The 25,027-nt window shown below is 55.1% G+C and overlaps 10 protein-coding genes across 10 annotated transcripts; 4 read left to right on the top strand and 6 right to left on the bottom strand.

Annotated features, from left to right (window-relative positions):
• Window positions 1–2,245: 2,245 nt before the first annotated feature.
• On the bottom strand, window positions 2,246–3,754 carry LY79DRAFT_505473 (kinase domain-containing protein; the record flags this gene model as incomplete). Its single annotated transcript, XM_060553629.1, has 2 exons — window positions 2,246–2,377; window positions 2,429–3,754. The coding sequence occupies 2 exons, from the start codon at window positions 3,752–3,754 to the stop codon at window positions 2,246–2,248; spliced, it is 1,458 nt and encodes a 485-aa protein (XP_060419770.1).
• Window positions 3,755–7,300: 3,546 nt separating this feature from the next.
• LY79DRAFT_208475 (uncharacterized protein) lies at window positions 7,301–8,266 on the bottom strand. Its single transcript, XM_060551521.1, has one exon. It carries the CDS (start codon window positions 7,923–7,925, stop codon window positions 7,386–7,388), a length of 540 nt encoding a protein of 179 aa, XP_060419769.1. The 5' UTR covers window positions 7,926–8,266; the 3' UTR covers window positions 7,301–7,385.
• Window positions 8,267–8,593: 327 nt separating this feature from the next.
• On the top strand, window positions 8,594–9,144 carry LY79DRAFT_208470 (uncharacterized protein). The gene has a single exon (XM_060551520.1). The coding sequence runs from the start codon at window positions 8,639–8,641 to the stop codon at window positions 9,086–9,088; it is 450 nt and encodes a 149-aa protein (XP_060419768.1). The 5' UTR covers window positions 8,594–8,638; the 3' UTR covers window positions 9,089–9,144.
• Window positions 9,145–10,633: 1,489 nt separating this feature from the next.
• On the bottom strand, window positions 10,634–11,603 carry LY79DRAFT_208468 (uncharacterized protein). The gene is made up of 2 exons (XM_060551519.1): window positions 11,177–11,603; window positions 10,634–11,092 (listed from the first exon to the last, which is right to left on the bottom strand). The coding sequence occupies exons 1-2, from the start codon at window positions 11,433–11,435 to the stop codon at window positions 10,704–10,706; spliced, it is 648 nt and encodes a 215-aa protein (XP_060419767.1). The 5' UTR covers window positions 11,436–11,603; the 3' UTR covers window positions 10,634–10,703.
• A 666-nt stretch (window positions 11,604–12,269) lies between these two features.
• On the top strand, window positions 12,270–13,331 carry LY79DRAFT_208351 (uncharacterized protein). Its single transcript, XM_060551518.1, has 3 exons — window positions 12,270–12,908; window positions 12,985–13,029; window positions 13,078–13,331. The coding sequence occupies exons 1-3, from the start codon at window positions 12,689–12,691 to the stop codon at window positions 13,284–13,286; spliced, it is 474 nt and encodes a 157-aa protein (XP_060419766.1). The 5' UTR covers window positions 12,270–12,688; the 3' UTR covers window positions 13,287–13,331.
• Window positions 13,332–14,123: 792 nt separating this feature from the next.
• On the bottom strand, window positions 14,124–16,256 carry LY79DRAFT_536974 (uncharacterized protein). The gene is made up of 4 exons (XM_060556641.1): window positions 15,482–16,256; window positions 15,304–15,419; window positions 15,111–15,183; window positions 14,124–15,054 (listed from the first exon to the last, which is right to left on the bottom strand). Exons 1-4 carry the CDS (start codon window positions 15,849–15,851, stop codon window positions 14,591–14,593), a joined length of 1,023 nt encoding a protein of 340 aa, XP_060419765.1. The 5' UTR covers window positions 15,852–16,256; the 3' UTR covers window positions 14,124–14,590.
• A 63-nt stretch (window positions 16,257–16,319) lies between these two features.
• LY79DRAFT_536967 (uncharacterized protein) lies at window positions 16,320–17,920 on the top strand. Its single transcript, XM_060556640.1, has 2 exons — window positions 16,320–16,801; window positions 16,855–17,920. Exons 1-2 carry the CDS (start codon window positions 16,733–16,735, stop codon window positions 17,770–17,772), a joined length of 987 nt encoding a protein of 328 aa, XP_060419764.1. The 5' UTR covers window positions 16,320–16,732; the 3' UTR covers window positions 17,773–17,920.
• A 324-nt stretch (window positions 17,921–18,244) lies between these two features.
• LY79DRAFT_665635 (kinase-like domain-containing protein) lies at window positions 18,245–20,596 on the bottom strand (the record flags this gene model as incomplete). Its single annotated transcript, XM_060563097.1, has 7 exons — window positions 18,245–18,829; window positions 18,882–19,019; window positions 19,069–19,484; window positions 19,532–19,937; window positions 19,984–20,133; window positions 20,247–20,331; window positions 20,448–20,596. 7 exons carry the CDS (start codon window positions 20,594–20,596, stop codon window positions 18,245–18,247), a joined length of 1,929 nt encoding a protein of 642 aa, XP_060419763.1.
• Window positions 20,597–21,588: 992 nt separating this feature from the next.
• LY79DRAFT_505080 (sybindin-like family protein) lies at window positions 21,589–22,178 on the top strand (the record flags this gene model as incomplete). The annotated part of the gene is made up of 2 exons (XM_060553576.1): window positions 21,589–21,988; window positions 22,075–22,178. 2 exons carry the CDS (start codon window positions 21,589–21,591, stop codon window positions 22,176–22,178), a joined length of 504 nt encoding a protein of 167 aa, XP_060419762.1.
• A 366-nt stretch (window positions 22,179–22,544) lies between these two features.
• On the bottom strand, window positions 22,545–24,793 carry LY79DRAFT_536959 (peroxin-3). Its single transcript, XM_060556639.1, has 3 exons — window positions 24,330–24,793; window positions 23,827–24,239; window positions 22,545–23,769 (listed from the first exon to the last, which is right to left on the bottom strand). The coding sequence occupies exons 1-3, from the start codon at window positions 24,485–24,487 to the stop codon at window positions 22,724–22,726; spliced, it is 1,617 nt and encodes a 538-aa protein (XP_060419761.1). The 5' UTR covers window positions 24,488–24,793; the 3' UTR covers window positions 22,545–22,723.
• Window positions 24,794–25,027: the final 234 nt, after the last annotated feature.

The following is a 25,027-nucleotide window of genomic DNA, read 5'->3' as shown; positions in this document are numbered from 1 at the left end:
TTGTCGTGTCTTGTGCCCTGCGTCCCATGACACTCAGCCGAAGGAAGCCATCTCATCTGAGCCGACGTTCCGGAGTCGTGGTCGCCTCCGTGTGAAGGCCGCATGTGAAAGTCTAGAGACCATGAGGATCGGAGGATTCGCACTTCGGAAGGGGGGTTTAAGTTATGGCCGACAATGAAGTTTCCAAGACGAGAGGGGGGGGAGGAAACCTGCTTTACAAGCGCTCCACGGTACCTCTCTCTGGCCGTGGCAGAAGTATCAAGCGTCCTCGGTCACAAGGCGACCTCATCCACAGACACTACCTCGTGTAAAGGTGTCCTTGACTGCGCCGGGTGTTGTTGGGAAAACAAGTTAAAAAGAAAGGGGAGGCGGAGGGAGGCCGAGGGAGGAAGCAAGCCGAAACCTTGGGACACAAAGGCCCTTCCCTCCGCCATCCTCCCTCTCCCCAGGCGCCGTAAGGTATCCCGTGGTGCACTCGGCAGGCTGGGATAGTCAACAATGGATCCCAGCTTTTTTTTTTCTTTGCTATTCCTCGTTTTTCATTCTTCTTCTTTTTTTTTTCTTTTTTTTTGCCGGGTCCGGGTCAGGGTCGGGGTCCGCAGCTCATCCTCTATCCCGGCCTCAACCGGAACACTCGGCGTAAATGCGGGGACAGTCGCACGGAGGTGAGCCGGTGGAGTCCCCGGGGAACGTCTGTGAAGCAAGTTATTTGGGCGTGGGTGGGGAGGGAGATGGGAGAGCAAGCACGCTGATGGCGACCCTATCCTGACCCTCCGGGCCGGATGGAGGATAAGCGCACGGGCGAGACCGTCAGCGAGGGCGAGAGAGGTCGTGCTTCTCTCTCTCTGTCTCTCTCGCCTGAAAGCCCAGAATAAAAACAAATTAAAGGACGGGAAAGAACGAAAGGAAACAAAAAGCGGCATCCGCTCTTGCCGCCCTCCTCCAGATCTGTCTCATGCTCTGGCTAGCTGTGGATCTGGGGCTTCTGGCATCTAGAGTTTTCCCTTTACGTTCCCCCAAACCTTTGCTCCGGGGGGAAGGCCCTTCCCATCCCCATTCCAAGATGGACGGACGGGCGGGCGAGGCTTTGCCCCGTCATCATCAGGCGTCCGAGGGTCACCTGCCAAGCTCGTCCCAAAAGCCAACGGTTTCAGCACGTAACCCACTCAGCCGGTGGCTGGGCAACTCTATGTGCTGCGCCCGGTTCTTGGGGGTTGCCCCGTCCGTGGCAACGGCTTGCCGGGACCCTGTTGCCTCCCTGCCTATCTGCCTGTCTCTCTCACACCGACAATTATGACGGTGTTTGTTCGGCTTTCCCTCCCCTCTCTGCGAGGGCGGGTCCCTCCCATGACCGCAAGACCCGCAAGACCTAAGTAAAATCAATGGCAAAGAGTGGATGAGCACACACACAAGAGCAGTCACGGAATGATCACCCAGGATGCCGCTCCTCTTTGCTTCTTCATTAAGTTTTTTTCTTCTTTAGATCTTTGGCTCAGAATACAGCCACTCACTGTAGGAACAAAGCGAGTGGATGAGAGGCGGAGGGGGAGGACAACACGGTCTATCCAGAGTTGTGTCTGGCAAATGCACGAAGATGAGATCCCAAGTCCGCACATGCATGCAGTCTCCCCGCAAAGTCGATCCCGAGACCGATGCATTTGCTTCTGCATCTGTCCTTACCGATTCCTCCGGGGCCAGTCACCGTATCCCACGGTACTTTTATCCACAAACCCACCCCAGTTCCGCCTTGCCGTTTGATGGACGCCATTTTCAGTCCGTCGCTCGTTATAGCTCCATCCAGCGGGGATTGGGGACTCTCGATAGAGTCAACCCAACTTGAAAAAGAAAATGTAGACCGCGTCTCTGTAGCGTTGTTTCGCGATGCCCGCTCCACGGACGGGTGTGTCATATGTACGTTGAACAGAAGGTAGTGTGTTGTAAGCAGGATGGGGGGGGTAAACGCCAAACGCCAATGCTTGCGATATCGAGGTCGCATAGGGGGGGGTTGTCGTAAAATCGTCAGGAAAACAAGTGTAAAGGGTGAATCGTAGCAGGCTGAAAGAAGTCAAAAGGACCGCCGGTTGACGCACGCTGTCTGTGCAGACAAATCGATCTATCGGTGTACCGTGTGAAATGCCGGCCACTCACAATTTCCGCCGTTGAGAAATGCTGTCTGCAGGAAAATGCCGGGTGTTCGCTGCACACAAGGAAAGAGGTTGCCCATTTCAGACAGGTCGGGAATCAATCAGAGACCCTCTTCGCCTGCCTTGCAGAGCTTGATCTCGCGCCCCCATTCCGACTTGAGGACCTGAGAGGCTGTGATTCGTCGGGTAGGGTTGGGGTCAAGGATGGAGTAGATGACGTTTCTGCAGCGAGCCTGTCGGACGTTAGCGTTTGTCGTAGCCTTCAAGTCTGCCGAACAACTCACTCTGTGCAGGGACTCGATCGGTCCATATCCCTCCTCGTCACGACGACCCTCCAAGTACCTGGCGTAGAACTCGTCCTCATCCTTGCGCGCAACACGCCAAAGATGACGGCCGGTACGCATAGCCATGTAGATGACACCGCAGGCCCAGACATCAACGGCGCGGGCATCGAACTCCTTGTCGGTGTATTCCTCGGGAGCGATGTAGGGGGCAGAACCGCAGAGGCCAGACACCATGTGGGGGTCCGTCTCCCAGGCCATGCGGAAGCACTCTCCGTTGCCAAAGTCTGTAATCTTCAGGCCGCCACGGGTAGTGAGAAGCAGATTCTCAGGCTTCAGGTCGCGGTGGGCAACTCCCATCTCGTGGAGGTACTCAACACCTCGCATCATCTGTTTAAAGTAGCAATCCGCCTCCTGGACCTCGAGCTTGCCGGCGGAGAGCACGAGGGTGTACAGGTCACCGCCCGCGCAGAACTCCATAACTTCACAGTAGTCGCCCTTGGCGTCCTTCAGCAGGTCCAAGGTGTGAATGACGTTGGGGTGGCGGAGCGACGAGGAAATGCAAAACTCGGCAGTCAGGCGCTTGCTGTACTTCTTCTCCGTTTCCTCGGGGCGGCGGCGGAACTCCTTGACGGCGAACAACTTTTCCGTTCCGTTTTCGATCTTCTTGTGGGATATCCTAACGATTCCAAAGGCGCCACGGCCTACCACCTCTTGGCATTTTCCGTACTTCTCGACGAGGGACGATGTCGCATTCGGGCCATTCTTCTTATCTCCCGCCATATCCTCCTTCTCGGCCTTGAGGGTGTCGACCCAATTGGAGACGAGCGACAGATCATTGTCGGCGTTCTCCTGCTTCTTGCCGATGAGGGTGCGCCACATGTCAGAGAGCTTCTCCTGGCGACGGCTTGACTTGAGGTGGTGTTCATGGCCACCATGGAGGTCGGGGTTCGCCATGAATCGATGTAAGTCCTTTGCAGGCGGCTTTGCGGGTTTGGCGACAGGTTTTTCAGGAACCTTTTCTGCGGTGGTTGCTGAAGGCTTTCTTGTCGGGGGTTGGGGCTTGTCGGAGCCATTGAAGCTGGAACCACGGGGGCGTTGGGGCACCTCAATAGTGTTTCTGGTGGCGTCTTTCGTAGAGAACATGCGTGTGAGCTTGTCCTTCATCGAGGCCTTCTCGGCAGGTTTCGGCAGGGCCTCATGGGACGAGTTGCCGCTGGCGACGACAGACTGGCCATTTTGCGGGGGCAAACGCGGCGATTTCTTGCCGTCCGACTTAACTGATGAAGGTTTGGAACTGGCGGCCGAGGAGGTTGTTGGACTCGCCATAGCGGGAGAAGCTGAAGGCATGAGCGCACGCAGCAGCAGCAACAGCAGCAGCAGCAGGATGAGGTTTTCTTTTTTCTGTTTGGGCTGTTGGTGGACGAGATTCAAGAGTTGGCAGAAACAGGGGGGATGAAGGGCGGGTATATACGCGAATGCGACCAAGCAGCGGCCTTTCGCTTCGGGTGGTTTTTTTTGTTGTTCTGGTCTAGTCTTCCTCTTTCGGGTCTGGTCTCTCTTGGATGCCAGCTGTCGGTGACGGACAGATGGTGTCAGCCGCAGTAGGGGCGGGAAAAGTTGCAGCGAGAGAGGGTAGGGATAAAATCGGGGGGCAGCAACGGCGGGTTATGCGGGCGATTGGCGCAGTGGGGAGAGTTTAGAGACTGAGAGTTTTGCGACTCGAGTCGAACCCGGAAGTGCCGTCGAGCGTCGAAGCGTAGGTCTGTCTGACAATGGAAGAGTGCACGCTGTGGCGTCAAGAACGCCTCGGCGTAGTGAGAAGGGCTCGGGCCCAAGTAGACGTGACTCGTAGGACAGACAAAATAGCAGACGTGTTTCAACCCCCTTTTTTTCCTTCCCTTTTTTTAAAGGTTGTTCTGCGGTTGAAGTATGAGGATGGGCACCGTTATGGTGAGAGTTTGGAGAAAACAGGTCGGAGGGAGAGGGTAGCAAGGTGAAGAGGAAGGGATGGATGTAGGTATTAAGGTATTATGTAGGTGAAAAGAGTGGGTGAGAGGCGAGATGAAGAGAGAGTGTGTGTGAGAATGTGAGAGAGTGTGTGAGAGAGAGGAGAGCCAGGTGAGAGAGAGCAGTGGGCAGGACGCAGAGATTGTAAGGGCCTGCAGCAATAAGCGGGCGGTGGGCAGGGAGCAGCGGGTAGCGTAGCGGTCTGGTGGCAGACTGCGCGCGCGGCGGGCAGTAAAGAGTAGCCGGAAGAAGATGGATGGGTGGAAGTGAAAGAGAAGAGAAGGGGGATGGGATGGAAGGTCACGACCGCAAATGGCCCTCTGGTGTAAGGTAAGGTACGTAGAGAGAAGGGGCAGGAGAAAGAGAGAGGGAGAGAGACAGAGACTAGCGTAGGATGTGTAGCGTCTTTCCGAGGTGAAGTAGGGTCGGGGTGGGGCTTGATGAAGCAAAGATTGGATTGCCCTGTAGGTCAGTACAGCTGGAAGATGCACTGCAGTGCAGCGCAGTCAGTCAGTTTGCAGAGAGCAGATGAAAGGCTGGGTGGACCTGGGATCTTGATCTGGGCTGGCTGGTGCTGGTGCTGGTGCTGATACTGGTACCGGTACCGGTGTTGGTACCAATTGGGGTACTGGGCCTGTGACCGATGGCTTGCAGCCAACAAGGGTGGTTTTAAGGTACTGCGCAGGTTAAACCGGCTGTGTGGTTATGGCACCGGTACCGGTGCCACTTTGTTTTGCCTTTACTCCGCGCAAGAAAGAAAAAAAAAAAGGAAAAAAAGGGAAAGGAAAAAAAGGAAAAAATGGCTAAGGCCGGCTAGCGGTGTAAGCGAGCGAGAGACAAGTTAGGTGACGGGGCCAGTCTAAGAGCTTCAGGGAAGCCAGCGAGTGAGTAGCCCCCCTGATCCCTAAAGATTTGGGGAGGAGCAACAAGCTGTTCCAGACTGGAAAGGCTTGGTCACCGCCGAAACTTTGATATGTCAGCAACACCGGCTCCACGAGGTGGGAGTGCGTGTATGGGTGCGGGTGTGGGTGAGAGAGAGAGCTTTTGTGGTTTGGCTGCTTATTGTTGGATGACAGGCAGGAAAATCTGTAAACACCGGGGGAGAGAGACGGGAAAACACGGCGTGTGATCGGTATAGTTGCCCCCTCGTGGTGGTCTGTTTTTGGTGTGGAAGACAATGGAATTCACACATGCTTTTCTGTGACTAAGAGATGCCTCACCTGCACCCTGTGTCATAGACACAGGGCGGACGCATCAAGAGAGCCCAAAAATGTCCGAAGGCCAAAGTTGACCAAGCCACTAGACCTGGACCCGTGTTCAAGGCAAACGAAAACCAAATGTATATCCGTACCTCTTGTCGAAAAGAAGGGTGTGGTGAATTAGAGATGGTTGGTGGTGGTGGTGGTGGTGGTGTGGTCACTGGCAAAGGGAGATGGTGACTGATGGGAGAGGCGCGTGGACCGTGGTTGGCTTTGAGCTTGGTTGCTGGACGTTTGGTGTGGGGGGGACGCACGCCGCCGGGATGCGTTCGCTTCTCAGCGGTAGCTAGGCATTCCGGTCTTTAAGTGTGTGTCAGGAAAGGGGGGGTAGTGCCGCAGTATGCCCAATGTTGAACAAGCCGTGGTGGTCGTTTGGTTGGTCGGATGGGACCAGCTCGACGACGCTTTTACTGTCGTGATATAGACTAGCCTCAAATAGATCTAGGGGAGGGGCCAATGATATATTTTGGCATATGCCAGGATACCTTTCTTCTCTTTTTCCTCTCTTCTCTTCTTTTCTCTCTCTCTCCTTCCCGGTGGTCCCACGTCCCGAATATTTAGTGTGGCTCGTTCTAATTTTTCTTTCTTGCTTCGACGGAGACTCTCCGTAACCTTCCACGGCGGCAAATTTGGGGATGGAGGGGGGATCCAGAGGGATTGGCCAGGAGCAGGTCCGTCCATCTGTCACTGGCGAGGTATAAAAAATGAAAATCCACACAAAGCCACAACCTCCATGCGCGGTGCGGATACGGAGCGGGAAGCAGGGCAAGTACAGCCAGATGCGGTAACAATAACGCAACGCAGCTGCATCAGAAGGGGGACATGCCTAATTGTGGACCGCCGGCGTTGGGGGAAATGACGGTGGTTCAAGATAAGGTTAGGTTAGGTTAGGTTAGGTTAGGGTACAAGAACGGGGAAATGAGAAAGGGAAGAGGGGGAAAACAACTGAGCAAGAGACACAACGAGTCGTCGTCAGCTACCTACTGAGGTATCTAGTTTCGTTGATACTCGGGTGCGTTTACTTAACAAAGGTACCATTTCTCTTACCTAGGTACCCAGGAACTCAGGCAGGTAGGTAGGTAGCTTTCAGTGTTTGATTAGACCGTCGAGGTTAAGTAGCAGTGTAATCGACGACGATACACGTATTGCGGTCTCGTCCCTCTTTGTTTCGTTTTCCCTCATTTCCCTGCATACGGCGACCAGCCTCCGATGCTGTCGTCGTCGTCACGTCTCTTGGCTAGGCTCGGCCAAGCACCCAAGGTGCGACATAGCATCGGGCTCGAGGAGAGCCTCGGGGACGGGGTGGGCGTGACACAATCCGAACGAGAACCTGCCAGCGCAAGCTGCGCGCGGATGGAGTCTGCATGTGGCGACTGGCTGTCGTGTCAGTCATTACGTAGAATTGCCCATCCCATCACTCATTCCTCCGGCCAGTACCGGTACCCCCATCTCCTGTTTCGGGGAACGCCGGCCATGCCAGCGAACAGGCCCATCATTTCCCCGTTGAGAAGGAACTGGTAGGTACTTGTTACGTCGCCTGTCACCATGGTGGTCATTCTGCGTTTGGCTTTAATTTTATTTTATTTTTGTCCCACCTATCTTGTCCGCATGGCTGGACTGAGGCGGCAGCCGGGAATTCGATGACCACATCGTCCAGGGTTTGCGGCCGGCACATATGTCAAAGGGCAGATTCAAGCTTCCCGGGTGCTCTTTTTTTTTTTTTTTTTTGTCGCAGGGGCTTGGTTGATGACGCGGGAAGAGGACAGTGATTCGCCCAAATGAGCAGGGCCTGGGTGATGACAAGTCGCGGTGGTGTCGCGCAGCGATGCGTAGGGCAGGCAGGTAGCGTGCAAAATTGGGGCTTCGGGGGAGAAAATGTCAGATTTGCCAGATGCGACACCGCGGACATGGTACACGATGGGAAAGAGAGAGTGTGTGAGGGTGTGAGAGGGTGTGAGAGGGTGTGAGAGTGTGTGAGAGTGAGAGAGAGAGAGAGAGAGAGAAGAGGGGCACTCCGGCAGAAAAGGCACACTTAGAGGGGTTCGCCCAGGGTTCGAGCAAAGCCAAGACGGGGTCTGCACAAGGTGCACTAGGACCTTCCTGTGAGCTGTGTGTAGTGTAGACCAAACCTTGGAAATGTCTTGGACGGCCTCATAGCGTGGAACGGAAGTGCGGCAGCACATGCAGAAATAGAAGAAGAAGAAGAAGAAGAAGCCTGGCACTTCTCTCATGCCAGACAGAGGGACGAGAGACTTGAGACTTGAGAAGAGAAGACGTTGGTTCTTCCCGCTCGCTGATTGGGAAACGGTTGGACACTAGGAAAGTACTTTCCCTCCCTTCCTCATCTTCTTACCTAGGTAGCTACTGTTAATTGTGAGAAATTTTTTCCCATCACTACCGGCCGGCTCATCTCGGTACAATGGGAAGGAGACTTGCTATTTTGAGCCATTTTGCAGAAAAGTTTGTGTGTGGAGTGATGAAGTATGGCAGGATGGCGGGGGTGTGGGAAGGATGAATGAGCAAAGGCAAATCAACGAACCGGACCGAGGGTTCGGGAGAGCAAATTCACGGCAGTGGGACACGAATACCTAGTGGTAAGGATACGTGCTTTCCTTTCATGTTTGGTGTCAGGACCGGTCCTCTTTCCCGCATACCCCCAAGCCCAGTATCGTGGCAAGCGCTATACTGTCAGATCGTTAGGCGCGTGCCTCGGTAGGTACTCCGCACAGTGTCTGCGCAAGCCGATGACGTTTGCACCTGCCGGCCGAATACGCAGTACATATCCGTATGGATACATGATACAGGTTACCTAAGGCACTACGGCCGGCCCAAGACATTAAACACATACACATACCGAATCACTTGCTTCTTCTCTGCTCCGTTTCTTCATCGGTGCCTAGCGCGATGCAATCGTACTTGCTAGCTGCTTGTCTTTGCTGATCAGATGCCCGTTCGATATCAATACGCAGTAGTTTTGAATCTGCCTACCTACATAGGTAGTAACACTGAGTATCCTCGCAAAAGTCCGACCTCTCTCCTCCCCGCTGTCCAATGTCATGGAATCCGGAATCCCCGAATCAGGACAGCATTGAAGCACGGCTTTCCCTTTTGCCGCTTTCCCCTCGGCCACATCTCTCGTCCCCTGAACCCTTTCTCGTCTCTTCCTTCAAAACCTCTCCCTCGTGCTGAATGGCTGGCTTGTGCTTGCTTGCTGCTGCTACTGCTACACGCCAGTGTTACCCTGTCCAGCTCCATCCCCCGCCGCTGCCCTGTTCCCTGTGTCATGCACTGCATTTTGTCGTCCTCTGATCCTCTGTCCCCTGGTCCCCCCGCTCCATCCCAACCATCCGTCCATCTCCTTGCTCGTGTCTTCACCTCATCTTGGGTCGTGTGACTTTCTCTCCATGGGGATCGGGTCTGTTTCGACTGCGCGACCACGCAACCATGGGGGTCTCCATGCACTTGTGTAACCTTTTTTTTTTTTCCCTATCCACCCGCGGTTTTCTCATCCGTCATCTTGGGCAGTGAGCTCATACCTAGTCCTTCGTTTCCCACCATTGGTACTGGTTGCCCTTCCTCTCGGTCTCGGACCCCGCTGTCTCGCAGCCAGCTTCCGCAACTCACTGATACCTCGGCAGCTTGCAGCGATCCTGGGGGTGAGTACCAGTGCTACTGCCCATGATTTGTCCCCCATATGTATCCACGCAACTCGATTTACGGCGACACGTTTTGACAAAAACACTCGGGCAGCGCTGCCCCATATCAAGCACGTCCAGTCTAGCCACTTACACAATAACAAGAAGGCAGGAGGCTGGACTGTTACACCGTCAGCCCGGTTCTAATTAACCCGCAGACAAAAGGAGCCTTGGTCTTGAGAGGCTTAAGAGGCTAAGCCTTTCCGGAGCATTCGGCACGGGAGTACCGGTAGCTTTGGAGCCCCCTATACCGCTCGGCAAAGTCAATTCGCTGAGTCTAGCTAGCCAGATGTTGTTGTACATGCGCCTGTCTTTGCCTACTGCATCATCTAGCGGTGCCGCACTCGTTCATTCCTTGGCGGGCGTGCGGCAGAAACGAGCAGTCCAGAAAACATGTCAACGCATGACAAACCTGCCACCAACCGTACCGGACTGCCGGTACGGTTACATCAATTTCCCGCCCACGGGCAATCTTGATCTCGCTAAGGCGGTACTTTGACCCCTCACCTCTCGCCGTCTCATGGTGGCTTCAGTTGCAGACAGAGACGCGGCGAGGCAGGCAACTCGTACAGACATGACCGCCGCCTCTCCCCACTCCTGCATCTGCGTTGCTTTCTACTATGAGGCATTTCCCATCCATGTCTCTCAACCCCTCATGGCCTGCCGTAACTCATTTCGACTTGTCGACACGACAGACCTTCCCAATACTATGCCGCAGCGCCCGTTTCGGCCTGTGCCTCTCAACGGCCTGGCGGAACTCCCGTGTTTGGCCATTGGTCAGTCGGTACGCGCGAGTTGATTCGACAACCCCCTCCGATGTTCATCTGCCCGAAGACAGATCACCTATCAGAGCTGCAAAACCAAGCCAAGCCAAGCCAAGCCAAGCCAGCCCAGGGCCAGGACCAGGTGTGGGAGAGAAGAGGCAGAGGCCCGCAATTAAGAGGCCGCCAGCTGCAGCTGTCCTACGCTTATTGCTCGTCCTGCAGACTTGTGCAGATACGTAGTATCGACGATACCCCGACCCAACCTCACATGCAGGGCCAACGACAGCCAGGCGGAGGAAGCTCTGGCCTCCCCTCAGACCCGTTGGACAGCTTGCAGCTAGCACACTACTATGTATGTAGCTGTTGGAGCTGAGTGGGGGAGGGGGAGGGGGGAGGATCCCCGATGCCCTCGCTCGTGCTAGTCGAATCAACCTCAATAGCAGGGCGGCTCCCCCTCACCGTCTCTCCAAACCTCCCATTGCCGCAAGTGGTGATATGACTGCGTCCCTACTGCTGCTCTGCTGAATGTTTGTCCATGCCGGCTTCCTGTTCACTCGAGAGACTGAAAATCGGGGGAGCTGTTCGAAAGACATGGTCCCAATCCCACCAGACAACCAGAGGTTCTCCGGCCGCAACCCGATCCATCTCCGGTTCGGGCGGGTAAAGGAGGGCTTTGGGCAGGATGCGCTGGTATTGGTGCCAAGAGCAGTTGACTGTCCCGCTCATCATTCATTTCTGATATACGCTCCTGTTTGCTTGCCCTCTTTCGTCTGACCCTCGCGCATCTCTTTTGGTTCGCCCGAGGCATTTCCATTGGCGCGAGTGCAAGTGCATGTGCATGTGCTTCGCATTCCCCCCCTAAAACAAAATCCCTACAGCTGATGATGTGCTTGATTGTGCGGATGAAATGGCCCAAATGTCGAGACTGCCTGCGGCCGCCTAGTACGGTCAACACCGCTTCTCCCCTGCTGCTCTCGGGCAGCACCCCCGGTCAACCGCTTGGCGGTGATGTTCGACACTCACCTGTCTTCACCTGTCTCGGCGACCTCGTGTAAAGAAGCTCGCAGCTCAGTGGCCCGTCAGCTTCCCAGCAGCCTGGCGTGCTGTGTCTTGCCAGCATGTACATACCCTTCCCGGCTGCACGAGCCCGCGAAAACGCCAGCCGAACCGTCTGGCAGGTTGGCTCGAACGCACGAGTCTCCCCACACGCGGCATGCCGCGAACTCTGGTGCAACTTCACGATGCATATCTGAGCTGACACGCCCACCCCGCCCCCCTTCATAGTGCTCGCAGCACAACACGGGTACCTGAAGTGTTCATGGGAGCTCACTAGTCAGCCCTACTGCGATCATGTACAGCTCCGTATCTTCCCACACTTTTATATCTTTGCTTATCTCGTGTGAACCAAGGAGGAGCGTTGGCCGGTTTGGTACTACCCTTTGCAAACCGCTGCCGTTCGGGGGGGGGAGAGGAGGTTGATGGGCTGGATGGCCAGCGAAGCGGTGTAGCCTCATAGAGGGATCTCCCACGGCGATCTTTCCAACTACTGATACGCTGCTTGACGGCCCGGGTGAACGGTGAACCTCGTTTAACCCTCGGTGTGCCTTCAGAGGCCTACAATGTTGGCACGTGGTTACATGCCTGCCCGCGGGTTGGGACCTGAACCTCGAGGGCCTTTGCTTGCTCCTCGACAACATCGCCGACCGTGCCAAGGTAACCCGACACTAGCCCGCACCCTGTCAGTTCTCATGGGGCATGCACCAAAAGGCGGAGGGCGGAGGATGAGCGTTCTTGTCTCGTCAGCCGTCTCGGCTAAAGCTTAGCATTGTTTCGCGTCGCCTGGTGGCGTTGTCTTCCTAGAGGCCTGGGAAACAGGTCGCTTCTCAGAAATCAGGCGCACTTGGCTTCGGGTGAACACGGCGGGGGACCTCGCCGTCGACAGACAAGGAGAGGCGAGGATTTGCGGTGTAAGTGCGTCAGACGGTGCGCGATGGAGGATGGATGATGATGGCTCGGGATTCCCGTCAGATGGTGTGTGCGACTTGGCGGGGCTGAGGTGAGACCTGTGGTCTGAGAAAAGAGAGGTAGGTCGGGCGATGGGGTTGAGACACGGTATGGCCTGTTCTCATCGTTGTCATTGTTGCTGTTGTCGTTGCACTTTGGGCTGGCTTTCGTAAGACTGGTTGGTTGGAAGGTGTATCGAGCTCTGGGACGGGTCCTTGCAACAGGCAAGGCTCTCGTCCTTGAGACCTTTGGGTCTTCTAAGCTGTTCTTCCATACATTGTGCCGTTATGATATCATGATGCTGGATACGAGGTCAGACTTGTATATTTGAGCCGTGCAAGTGATCGAGGACTCGGTTATAAGTCCCTTAGTGGCGCTGGTTCTGTATAGTCGCGTCCTAGTGTTTTTCTCTACTGTCGACCTTGCTATAATCTTTGTCCGTCCGATCACGAAACACATGTCAGCAGTGTAGCCTCGTGTTGGAGGAGTCCGACTTCCCACATAGCAAGGGGACGGGACGGGATGTGTTGAATGTCAACCCCCCACCCGCCCAAACGTTTTGTCCTTCGTCGTTCCCAGGTGTCCACAATGAACGATGCCTGCTTCCACGTCTGGCCTGGGTTGGTTTGTCAATGGAGGTATGTTTGTGTGTTGAAGCGGGAGCTTGTTTATGATGTGCACAAAATTGCAAGTATTAATCTAGCCATGTACCATGAGCCCGGTATTGCCAAAGCATATTTAAAACTCCAGAGTATGTTTTACGCAGAAATTCGTGTCTCAAGATACCTGGCTATAAGCTGACTTCTGTGTGTCTATCTGAAACTCAGTCGATAAGTGCCAAATACCGAGCCTCGCTCTCCATCTTCCCCTCAGCATGTCATGCCCATGCCAATGCCCCACAATAGACTAACATGGCGTAGCTACAAATCAGTGCTTTGAAGGTACATGGTCGATATACGAGAAACAGAGAAGAGACTGCTGGTCCGGTGCTTGTTGGCACAGATGGGTTGTTTCTCAGGGGGTGGGGGCAACAGGCATTATTCTCCATTATGTAGGTAACCTATATAAATCCCTCGGATGCATGGCGAATGCGACAGCGATAGTGAACGAAAGCGATGGAAGCTGCTGAGCCCTTCCGTTCTTATCCGGGAACTCTAGTGTTATGTACAGACATAGAAGACATTACAGAACTTGACTCTCAGGGTTGAACCGTCGCCTCTTAGGAAACCAGCATGTAGAATGGCCAATGGAAGGAAGTCTGTAGGCCTTCCCTGGCGAGGTGGTTTGGCCAGCTGTAGTTTCCAATAGTGTTCTTGTAGTGTTGGTGAGAGGTTGCGTCACGGCAAGAAAGCAGATGCCGCCGGTCTAGAAGGAACAACGTCGGTGTTGGTTCCCCATCCCAAGGCACGTGGGAACAAGAAACCCGCGGGTAGCGCGCCAGGCAACCGGAAAGAGGTGGCCGACTCCCTCCGCCTTGTTTCGACGTCAAGCAGTGCGTCATGGGGTCATGTGTCTGCAGGTACGCCGGTCCTTCGTGGATATGTTCTTCGAGTGCACCCTGTAAGTTACGAAAAGAGCGCCAAGAACCGATGGTTGAAGGGTTTCGTGCACGGCTTTGTAGGATTTGCTTTTTGGGTCGCACATGCCTGAAATTCCGCGGTTTCCATCTCTACATTCGGTGTATCAAGATGCCAGAGTCCGTGATCACGATTTAGTACAATAAAGGTGTAACTAGGATCAAGGACAGGGCAGGATTGATTCCCTGCAAGCGAGGAATGGAGAAGGCCTGGGGTATCGACATGCTTCCTGGTTGTGTCTGGGCCACTCATCCCCCTCTTTCCATCGTGAAGCGGTGCGCATCATCCCAAGACGGAACAATACTTAAGCGTACCATCCTGTTCATTCAGAGCTAGTATGGGGAAATATCAACAGAACACGGTAATTATAGCGCTCAGAGCGTGTGATGGGGGACGCAGAGAGAGGCCGGGTAAAGTTATATGCGACTTCAAAGGCGCGAGCGCAAGAAGTTCTAAGACGAGCGAGCGACTAGGTCTTTAGACTACCCGCCCGTATATCTGATGATGGAGAACGGGACGTATTATCTGCATATTCAGCAGTGTAGAATAGGAAATCCATCTTCTCTTGTGCTCGTCTATGTAGAAGCACGTCCACAGCCAACGCACATCGACTAGACGACAGCTGCCGGTCACCAGTAATTACACTGCACGATCAATAACCTATTCCAGTGAAACCCCCTACTCCTGATGTGGCTCGTGGAGGAGACGAGTAGAGCCCGAGTTCAAGATGAGGAGTAAAGGCGAAGGGGATTCAGGTTGCACACTATTCCAACAGCACTGCTGGACCTTGGTGTTGAGGTGTTTACTGAAACTGGCAGCCTATTAGCAGCAAACGATCAACTACGGGCCTCAACTTCTATCTCAATAGCGAATCCGCTCTATGCTGCGGGTTTCCAGTCATTGCAATCAACAGGCCCCGCGCCATCACCTTCCCGCCATCCTGGGCTTGCTCTAACATGTTATCATCGCCAAAGATGTCCTCACGCATTTCCTTGACCATCTTGCGGCCTCTGTTGTTGAAAAAGCAGCAGCAGCAGCAGCAGCAGTTGAACAGCGAACTCAGCATGCGGGGCCCCGCGCGGAAGCATCGCTCGAGAGTCGACGCCAGACCTCGCTGCATCTGCAGATACTCCTCCTCGGTGACGATGATCTTGTCCGGGAGGACGGCTTCCCAGACGCCGAATATGTCCGAGACCTTGCCGTCGGTGGTATGGAAACGGAATAGGGCCACGCAGCCGGTCATGGCGCGCGACAGGAAGGTGAGGGTGCCGTAGACGGCACCGGCCGAGCAGGCCGCGTGGTAGTTGCTGATGGGAATGCCTGGGAAACGCACGGTTAGCCGGCGGCCTGGGCACCATGAACGACATGTCCCTTACCTTGGTTTGCAGCCATACGGGCAAAGACATAGCCGCCAAGCGCGTCTGTAGCAACAAGGAATATGGCGTTCACCTGCAAGAGTCGGCATGTTCATGTTAGCTCCTGAAGAACCGCCGTGTATGACGCAACAGGCGTTGCTGTCCGTCAAGACAAGAGCGAACAATGTCATCGGGTCCGCCAGTGTCGACTTACCCAGCGAAAGTAGTCCACGCCCCCGTCCCCGTCAGGCTTAGGCTTGATGTCGCGGACTGCCTCAAAGAACAGTGGAACAGCTGCGACGACTGCCGCAACCACGAGCTCTTTAGGCGCTGCTTCCCCGTCAGATTATGCCTCTCCAGCATCAGCGGGCTCGGTGGAAATATCGACTCACTCTCTTCAAGCAGTATGTTACCTACCTCCGTCATCAAAAGGGGGCAGATGCCGAACGAGGACGTAATCAAAAAGAGGAGGACGCGGAAGACCATGTTGGCGCCGTTCATGAGGACGATCTCCCGGAACGCTGTCAGGGCGGCCTTTGTCAGCCCGGTGAGGGCGCCCAACTGGATGGCCCGGGTCGATGCAGCGACCCCGTTCAGCTCAGAGCCGACCTTGGCCGCCGCGGCGCCGGCACCGGCGTTCATAGCCATGTCTACGATGGCGAGCAAGCCGAACCCCCAAACTGCCCGTGGGTCAGCCAACAAGTATCGCGTCCGGCTGGAGGTACGTACTAGCTCTCCAAGGTGCGCTGTTAATCGTAACATACGGCGGTTGGATTTCGACGCTACCCTGTGGAACAACTCGAATACTTCCTCGGTCTACCTCCTCAATGGATGATGTCTCTGAGTTTCTCCCGGCAGCGGGCGTTGTCTGACTGTTTTGAGCCATGTTGAGAAGTGCCGTGTCCGCGGTGTTTGGTGTTGCCGAGAGGCCCAACCGGTTGTCGCGATCCTATTTATCTAGAAAATGTAATCAACACCCAGCTTTCACCTTGGGCTAGGCAACCCAAGCTGCCGTTCCGTCATAACACAGAATGAAGCTACCTGCTTCCTATGCATGGGGCTGAGTGACCAATAGTTCCGAACATCATGCGGTGCCTCCGACACTTACAGAAGGAAGCTCCCGAACGTTGTGTGCTTGGATGTAACGGTGGCTAAACCCGAAAGAGGCTGGCGTGGGAGAAATCAAGAAAGAAAAAAAAAGCCTTCCTAGCAACCTTCTCTGCAAAATATCTCTTGGTGGTTCAGCTGGGGCTGAATGGCATGTCACATCAATAGGTACTTTGTATACTTCCACCTCCCCTTTCGGATGCCAAGACAAGTGGCTCTCAGCTTTTTTTTTGACAAAATTTTATATTGGGCGCGTTTTCTCATTTTGGGAGCAGAGCTAAGACCTATCGAGACGAACACCGCAGCATGGCGCAAGCTTCCGCGGCACAGATGTCTTGCTTCCTTGACGTGAAGCTGCCCAATAGGGGCCACAAGAGGCCCGTTGGAAGTCTGCCTTGGCCTTGGGTTCCTGTTTTTGTGGATTTTATAATAAGACCCGCGTTAGTCTGGATGGATGAAGAAGCCGGTTGACGAGTTGCTCTCAGTTTTGCACAAAGTTATACCTACCCTATATCCAAATCCTTGATGCCGCTACGATGGCTGAAGGTGCGCAAACGCCAGGAGCCTGCGTGATTGAAGCAAATCCTGATGTTACTGGGATAGGAGTTCGTCAGATCAGCACACCCGTTTCTCTCCTTCGTGCTTACCATATCCATAGATCCGCGCTTCAATCTATACACTCTGCTTGGCTTCCGGCATCCTCAAGACCATCATCCAACTGACCACTTCCGAGAAGAACTATACCGAGTTTTGCCAGGCCATCAACTCGGCTCTGCAGCTCCAAGGTCTTGCCTTGCTCTGTACCGCCGTGTACCAGACTTTCAAAGGGCAGCTGACGCTGTTTCACGCCATCTGCGTGCTGCACCTCCTCTCGCTACTCGGCTTCGGTCTCGTGGCTCAGCGCCGGTACCAAGGCGGCGGCCTCAAACGGTGGCTTGTGATGGCGGCGCTCCGGGTCATCATCGCCTGTGCCTTCACCGCGCTCACCGCGTACATCTGGGTAACCGCGCCGACGTTCGGGAACCAGCCAGACTGCAACGCATCGACCGTCTACGTCGTCTTTGGCGTCAGTATCCGGGCCACCAACGACGTCTTCCGCTACGTCATCTTGGCGCTGATGGCGTCCATGACTGTCGGCTGGGTTCTTAGTATGGTAATGTACGTCGTTCTGGCCCACTGCTGCTGCGGGGGCGTGAGGTCGGGCATGAAGTGGGCGCGGCAGGTGAACCCGGATGTCGAGGCGTTGAAGAAAGTCATCGGCCGGATCAAGGTCTCTGACCCAAGGTTCAAGCAGAACCTCATCTCTGGGCAGGTGGTGCAGCTCCTCATCCAGACGGGTATCAATGTCTACATGATTGTCACACTGGAACAGATTGTCAAACGCAATAATCTGTCGGAGGAGGAGAAGGAATGGACTTTTGGACAGGTCCTGGCCATCTTTGTACTACTTGGGGTCGTAGTCGAGGTGATCAATATCCTGCTTCCTAAGCTGGATGGCGACCTTGAGGGGGTGCCGATGCAGAACGAGATTGAATTGCGCCCGCAAGGTAATGCAGGCGGCAGGCGGTTGCTCTAAAAAGGGCAGCCGTCTCATCAGCTGTCCTCACAATCAGCAAATGCATTTGAGTATGAAAAAATGTGTATCCAGTAACCTGGAAAGATGATGCCATCACAGCGTTGTTGTAAAGAGCAAACGACAGTCCTCCCGCTATCTTCAAGGCATAACCTCCGTCGACTTGATGCCGAGATAGATTCTTGTGACCTTGTAGAGTGCATTGCGTAGAGTTCACTTACAACACCTTTAGCCACCCAGCTCCATTGACGTTCAGTCAACATAACCACATCGTTCAATGCCACTCCGCCTCGCACGAATTATGCTATGATAGTAGAACTACTAGTCCTCGCTCCGAGGGCTTGATTAACTTCATTGGGTCTTGGACGCAAGTAGGCATCATACCAATAAGTAAAAGTAAATACCGGACAACGAATCCCGACGCCTTCCGTCTAACGCCAGGCAATGTGCTCCAGACACGTATATAGTTGCAGTCTCAGGACCTCTCATCCTCGCCAGCCGCCGACTTTGAACCACCCGTCATGCTAGAAACCAAGTCTGCGAACCGTCCTTTCGACGCGGTTAAGTGGCTGTCAGCCCTCGGCGTGCCCGCTGGCGTAACGCCTCGAGAACTCCCCTCCACGACGTCGGCCACCTCCTTGTAATGCTCCCGGTCCCTGACGAAGCGCGTCAAGTACATGGTTGGATGACGCGTCGGCTTCTTCATGATGCGCTCCACCTCGGCCTCGTAGGCCTTGTCGTAGATGTTGAAGTCAACGTTAGTCGGCGACTCGGCTACGTCACCGGCAGAGGGCTCGTCCTCGTTGAATTCATCCCGCGCACCAACGCCGATACCGAGAATAAGCGGCTCCGATTCCGGCCTGTCGTTGGCGAGTGGGACCCCTTTCTGCGTCAAGTATTCGCGGCGCTTGGCAATCAGGGCCTCAATGTCCTTCTTCTGCGCGTCTTCTCGAACAGGATCAACCGATGGGGTAGAAGGGGTAGAGTACCCGTCCCTCGACGATTTCGAATTCTGCCTTTGTCTGGAGAGGATTCCCTTGAATTTGTGAATTGCTTTCATCTGAAAATTGTGGTCAGTCCTCTCCCATCTCGACTTCTGGAAGCTTACGTACAACACAAAGGAGATGGTTCATTTTCCGCGTAAAGGCGCGGCTTAATTCAAGCTCGTTTGGGAGCTCCACAATGACTGAGCAGTTGTCTTCCTTGGACAGTAAGGGGTCAGTCCCCTTTTTTGTCACCCATGGGTGTTCCTACGAACCGTCAGAAACATCGAAAGTATAGAGCAGCGTTTGCACCCACCCGCAACTCAGACATCCGAATTCGCTTCTGAGGATCCTTCTCTAGAATGCTGTTCATCAGGTCTACGAAGTCGGGGTTTTCGTCCTCTGGAAGGACAGGGGATTCTGTCTTTATGGCTTCGTACATCTCGAGCACGCCGTCCTGTTCGAAAGGGAGCTTGCCATAGCGCAAACAGTACAGCGACACGCCCATAGACCAGATATCAGCGGCCCTGCCATCGACATCACCATGCCTGAGTATGCAGAGCTCTGGGGCCAGAAAGGCGGGGGATCCGGCAGACTTGGCCGTCTTCATACCCTCGCCAGGCTTCTCGAACATCTCCGAGACACCAAAGTCTACGATTTTCAGAACATCATCTTCTGTGAGGAGAAGATTGTCCGGTTTGATATCGCGGTGGATGATGCCTTGCTCGTGTACTAGGGCGGTGTCAGCTCGGCCGAGGACGCACCAGGGGACAACTCACGGTACTCGATGCCTAGGATCAAGTCCCGAAACCAGTAACGGCACAGATCTTCGCCATATGGCTCTGCTTTCTCGGTGAGGCCGACCTTCATGACGACCCCTTTCTTGCACATCTCGAGAACCATGTACAAGGAATCCTCTTCTGGGTCGTCGAGCACCTCGATCAACTGAACCAAGTTTTGGTGGTTCAGCTTCTTCATGATAGCGATCTCCTCCCTGATGAAGAAGAGGGCGTCATTGTCGTTCCGGCCAGCTTTGCTCTCCCGACCAAAGTCGCCAAAGTGCGGCGAGAGAGGCGCGTTAAGGCTTACACGGTGGGCGAAGCGCTGTGGCCTACGAGCACCCTGTCGAAGGATGTTGGACTGGGCGCGTTTACGCAGACGGACCTTGGAGAACTCCTTGACGGCCTACAAGAGGTGAGTGGGAATCTTGGTTGTGACCAGGAGCTCATACGTATTCATTGCCAAACTGGTCAGTCGCGAGGTGAACGGCACCATAGGACCCTCGACCAATTTCCTCTTTGATAAGGTACTGGTTAATTCGGTGGCGGCTCGAGCCATCGTGATCCTCGGTATCGTATTGCGTCACGGCATTGAGCGTTTCCTGGCATTGGTGAGTTCTTGGATGTCCGGCGCATGTCATCGTAACTACCCCGCCCCCCGCCACGAATCACACAGCGCAGCGAGGTTGTCGGGACAAGTTCGTGGCAGACGCACCTTGACTTCACGATGGGCCGAGGGCGTTCGCCGATGGTGCCGCAAGGGGCTTTGAAACTTTGTTTGCTGGGCCGTCGAGTCGGATCTGCACCGAGTTTGCGACGGAATGTTAGATGTTTTTGCTGCGAGGTGGTGGAGTGCGGGGGAGGCAGTGCAAGTTGCAGCGCATGGCATAGAGAGTAACCTGAACGACAGACGTACCTGTGGGTAGCGAGCGGCGGTCGAGTCCCGGCAGACCCTTCGCCATGGAACCCTACGGCAATGGTAGGTGATGGCATGTCGGGGGCCGCGATGAACGTCGAGGCCATGGCCGTCGTCGGAGGGCTTAGAGGTTTGCCGGAGTCCGTCATCGTTGCCTGCGCAGGTGTAGATGGAGGGGAAAGAAAATCGAGCTCGACGTGACGTGGAGAGGTGGGGGTGGGAACTATCGAAGCTACCTCTGCCAAAGGTGGATTGATGGATTCGAAGTGTGAGAAACCGAGAGCGAAATTCAACAACGTTTGAGGGTAGACAAATCAAGCAAAGCAAGAGCCTTAAGACCTAGAGGAGGAAGAGATGGACATGTGCGACAGAAGTATGAAAATAAAATAGGCGTTTCTTGCTTCCAGCTGCGTTGGTGTCACCACCCGTTCAGCCCCGACGTCAGGTTTTCCCAGGATCGAGTCCCCAGTTTCAGCGCCCTGAGGTTCCGTGTTATCCATCTTGTCCATGCCTGACCGCGTACGTTTCTCAAATCTCAGCGTCTCCGGCCTTTATCATTGGGCGCATTGTAGCTTGCAGGTCCCTCCACTCACTGCATCACCGTCTTTGGACTAACTGTCCATTCCCGTAGGGCCAGCGCAAACCCATCCCCCCCTCCTCTGCGCGCCGAAGGATTACGTTCCGTCCGGGGTGGTGGTGAGTGAATCCATGAGAGCTCCACCGTAAGGCAGCCAACCCAGAAGAACAGGGCCCCGCCATAGGCCCCCTGTACGCAGCCGGACCAGCTATAGCTCCAGGGTCGCAGTCGTACCTCCCAAAGCCAAACGCAACGGTAGCCGCTTTTCGGGCTGGGGCCACCACCACTTCGGCTGGCCCGAGCTACCTGCCGAGACTCCTTGCGACTGTGCATGTTCCCAGACCCGTGATAACCAGCAGCTCCAACAACAAGCAGACACACTGACAACGGCCACGACGACCCAAGTTGACGACATATCCCTCGACATATCCCTCGACATACATTGCAGACGACCATACACCCCTCCAAACGGCATGCGCCCTTAATTCTCTCGGCCTCCCCTCTCTTCACACCGACATCCAACCCCATCTAGGCGCACCGCCTCGCCGCCCCATCCCACCCACGATGGTCGTCTACTCCTTCTACATCTTCGACCGGCACACGGAATGCATCTACACAAAAATGTGGCTCCCTGCCGAGCGACCGGCATCTCAAACGCTCCTCCCTGTCACGGGCACAACGCCTAGCTCTGGCGGCCCGCCGTCGCAGCAGCTGCGCCGGAGCCAGGTCAACTCGGCAAAGGACGACGCCAAGCTCATCTTCGGTACCGTCTTCTCGCTGCGCAACATGGTCCGCAAGCTCGGCGGCGACGACGACGCCTTCATCAGCTACCGCACCTCGACCTACAAGCTGCACTACTACGAGACACCCTCGAACCTGCGCTTCGTCATGCTCACCGACACGGCCACCCTGAGCATGCGCAACGTGCTGCATCAGATCTACATTAACCTCTGGGTCGAATATGGTAGGTCTCCATTCATCCAAGGGAAAGGGGCTCGATATCAACAAGGGCCCGATATGGGGGCATTTGCTAACATGTGTCTTTTGTAGTTGTCAAGAACCCTTTGGCGCCGGCCGAGCATAAGGGCGGCGAGGGCGTGAAGAACGAGCTGTTCGAGCTGGGTCTAGACCAGTTCGTGAGGGGCCTGATGTGATGGAGACCCATCGCCATGGAGTAGCAAAAACAAACAACACAACGAAAGGCGACACGTGGTCCCATGACTAGACCTCAAACCAGCCGGGTATCCTGACGGGCTATTGTTCAATTCGCCCTGGCGACAAGCTTGTGTGCGAAGGGCGAAGCCGCAGAGGGCCTAGATATCGAGCTCAGGTCCAAGCTCAGGGGGCGTGTGGGCCGAAAATAGAGCCGAAAACCAAGGTCGGTGGGAGCCTCGTTACAATAGGGGTACAGCTCTCAGGCCGAAGCCGTCAGACGGGATAGACTGAAAGAAAAGAGCGGAGCTGCCGCTTCTTGTTCTAGGCCATACCCCGTTAGTATTGGTACAGATTCCAGATGAACCATCTATCTCTTGCCATAGAATTATACAAATGATACCTCATAATTCCCGTACCCAGCTTCGTCCATCCATTCGCGCCATCGTATCCATGATACTCATTAAAACTTGGTCGTGTGCTCAACTCATGTATCAAAATCATATTCGAAGCGGGAGCTGTATTCCTGAAAAGCTTGGGCTTATCCCTATTTCGTGTCAACGGCCCGGTCCCATGCACTCTCGAAGCTTGTAGCCGGATTCACCATGACTACGCTCTCCTCCCCAGTTCCCTGCGTTGTCCCCTGTGTCTGGCTGGGTATATTGATGGCGGTCGTGGTACCCTGGCTGGCCCTCACGTCCACGGCGCTGGTCATGATACCACCCTCATCGTCGTGGATCTCGTTCTCCCAGTTGCTAGAGTACACCACGGCTGCGAACCCCTCGAGGTCGCGCACCTGCTCCATCTCCTGGAGGTACTCGTTGGGCATGCCGTTCCCAATGACGTGCGCCTGCCGCGTGAGCACTGAGAGGATCTTGGGTAGCAGAACAACCTGCGACGTGCGCGGCTCGGACTGCGCCAGGTCGGGCTTGCCGAATGCTGCCGATGCGAGCTTCTTGTCCACGAGCAGGGAGAAGCCTGCGTCTAATATGAGGGTGAGCACGTGCGTGAAAGAAGGGGACTCGATGAGATCAGATGTCTCATCGAGGAGCCTCCTCACGGCGGGTGACGACGCCGGCGACTGCGACGTTGTACTTTCAGACAGGACCACAATGCTCTCCTCGAGGATGCCCGACTCACGCAGGACATAGTCCTCGCGGTCACGTGGTGGGAGGAGGTAGGGCAGCCACTTCGCCGCCCTGCGCTCCTCGGGGGTGGCGCCCTCAACAATCTTGCGCACCGCGAGCGTTAGCTCCGAGAACTGCTCGAAGCTGAGCAGATCGCGCGGGCTGAGTTGGCCAAAGACTTGGCGGACGGCGGCCTCGACGCGCTGGCCGAGCTCCTTCCACCCTTCGTTGAGGAGCCACCAGCTGAAGGTCAAGTAACGGCGGTTTGTCTCAAAGTCGTTGCCGTAGGGCTGGTTGAGGCCATCATCGTCGTTGTTTTCGAGGCTGATAGTCGCCTGCGCGGTGCCGGTAGCCAGTGATATCACGCTCGACAGGTAGCTGCGGCGGCCGAGGAGGTTGAGCTGAACCCTCGTGAGCATTGTCAGCAGTGCGAGGGTATACAGCAGTGTGAATGCTCTCGTAATGGCTACGCTCGTGGTCAGCATCTCCCTAATACGTGTCGGGTGCATTGCCTTTTACTCACAGCTTATGGTTAAATCGGCCCATAATTGCCTCTTGGACTTCTTGTTCTTCTGTGCCGCCGCCGCAGCCGCAGCGCCACCATCCTGCGGCGCACTACCCTCGGCTCTTTCCGTGGGCGCAGCTGACATCGCGTTCGGCACCGTCACTATACTCGCATGCACACCACTCTCGCTCTGTACGCTGCTACTGACCATGCTCCTGCCGTCGTCCTCGGTCATGGTAGTATCAGCAATGCTCGGGGGGGCGACGTTCTCGCCGGCCTTGAGACTCTTTGTTTGTCCCTTCATCTTCTGTATTTCATACGTGATATTCTCCGTATTCATGGCCTCTAGGATGTTGGTCGTCGCTGAGGGGAGGAGGGCGAGGACGGTGAAGGTGCAGTCTTCCTGGTTCTGCTCGAATCGACGGCGGAGGCTGCTCCCATCGCGATTTATTGTTAGCCCGATGGGTTTTCATAGAGAACCAAATGGAATTCAGGATGGATGGACGTGAAAAGAAGCTCACTTCTCCTTCGCGATGCGGTCGCTGCCCATGCGCTCCCGCGCATCGTTAACCTTGCCCAGAACATACTGCGTCACGACATAGCCGGCGCCGACGACCCCGACGCCGATGGCGAGAGGCGTCCTATTCTTGCGGAACCATTGCCGAGTCGCTTCCAACATGGTAATCTGATATGCGACGTGGCGACAGAATGTTTGAGGCGTCGCCCGAGTTGGGGTTGGGAGTAAGTACTAAGAGACTGTAGAACGAAATTGAACGGTAGCCAGGGAGCAGAAGAGATGAAGGCTGATGAATCGATGATAATTTGATTGACTTAGTAAAACAAGATTTTAAATAACAAGAGGGCGAGAATTTGGCTTGAAGAGGACTGAGATTTCTCTATTCTCCCAATGCACCCGAGATTGGCTGTTCTGGGTGAGCGCCGGGGAGGCTTGTCGGCAAGTAGTAACTTTTGGGGGGCAGTTGAGAGCTGCTGGTCCTTGCTGCTGCTTTGTGAGTCGTGAACCGTGATTACCTCGGCCCAGCCACACTTGCGTACCGCGTCATGCTATTTAATTCATGATCGTGGACCTATTGGAGCCCCTAACAGCTGTGGCTGAACCGCCCCTCAAAGTAACAATGTCATCCAAGGTACCTACAACAACGTACCGACAACCGGCCACTGCCCGCCGCTACTCCTACACGGCATCACAGGCAGACGC

This window comes from Colletotrichum navitas (assembly GCF_030913465.1).
Source record: "Colletotrichum navitas strain CBS 125086 chromosome Unknown LY79scaffold_3, whole genome shotgun sequence".
Lineage (NCBI taxonomy): Eukaryota > Fungi > Ascomycota > Sordariomycetes > Glomerellales > Glomerellaceae > Colletotrichum > Colletotrichum navitas.
This window is presented reverse-complemented; position numbering and strand designations above follow the sequence as displayed.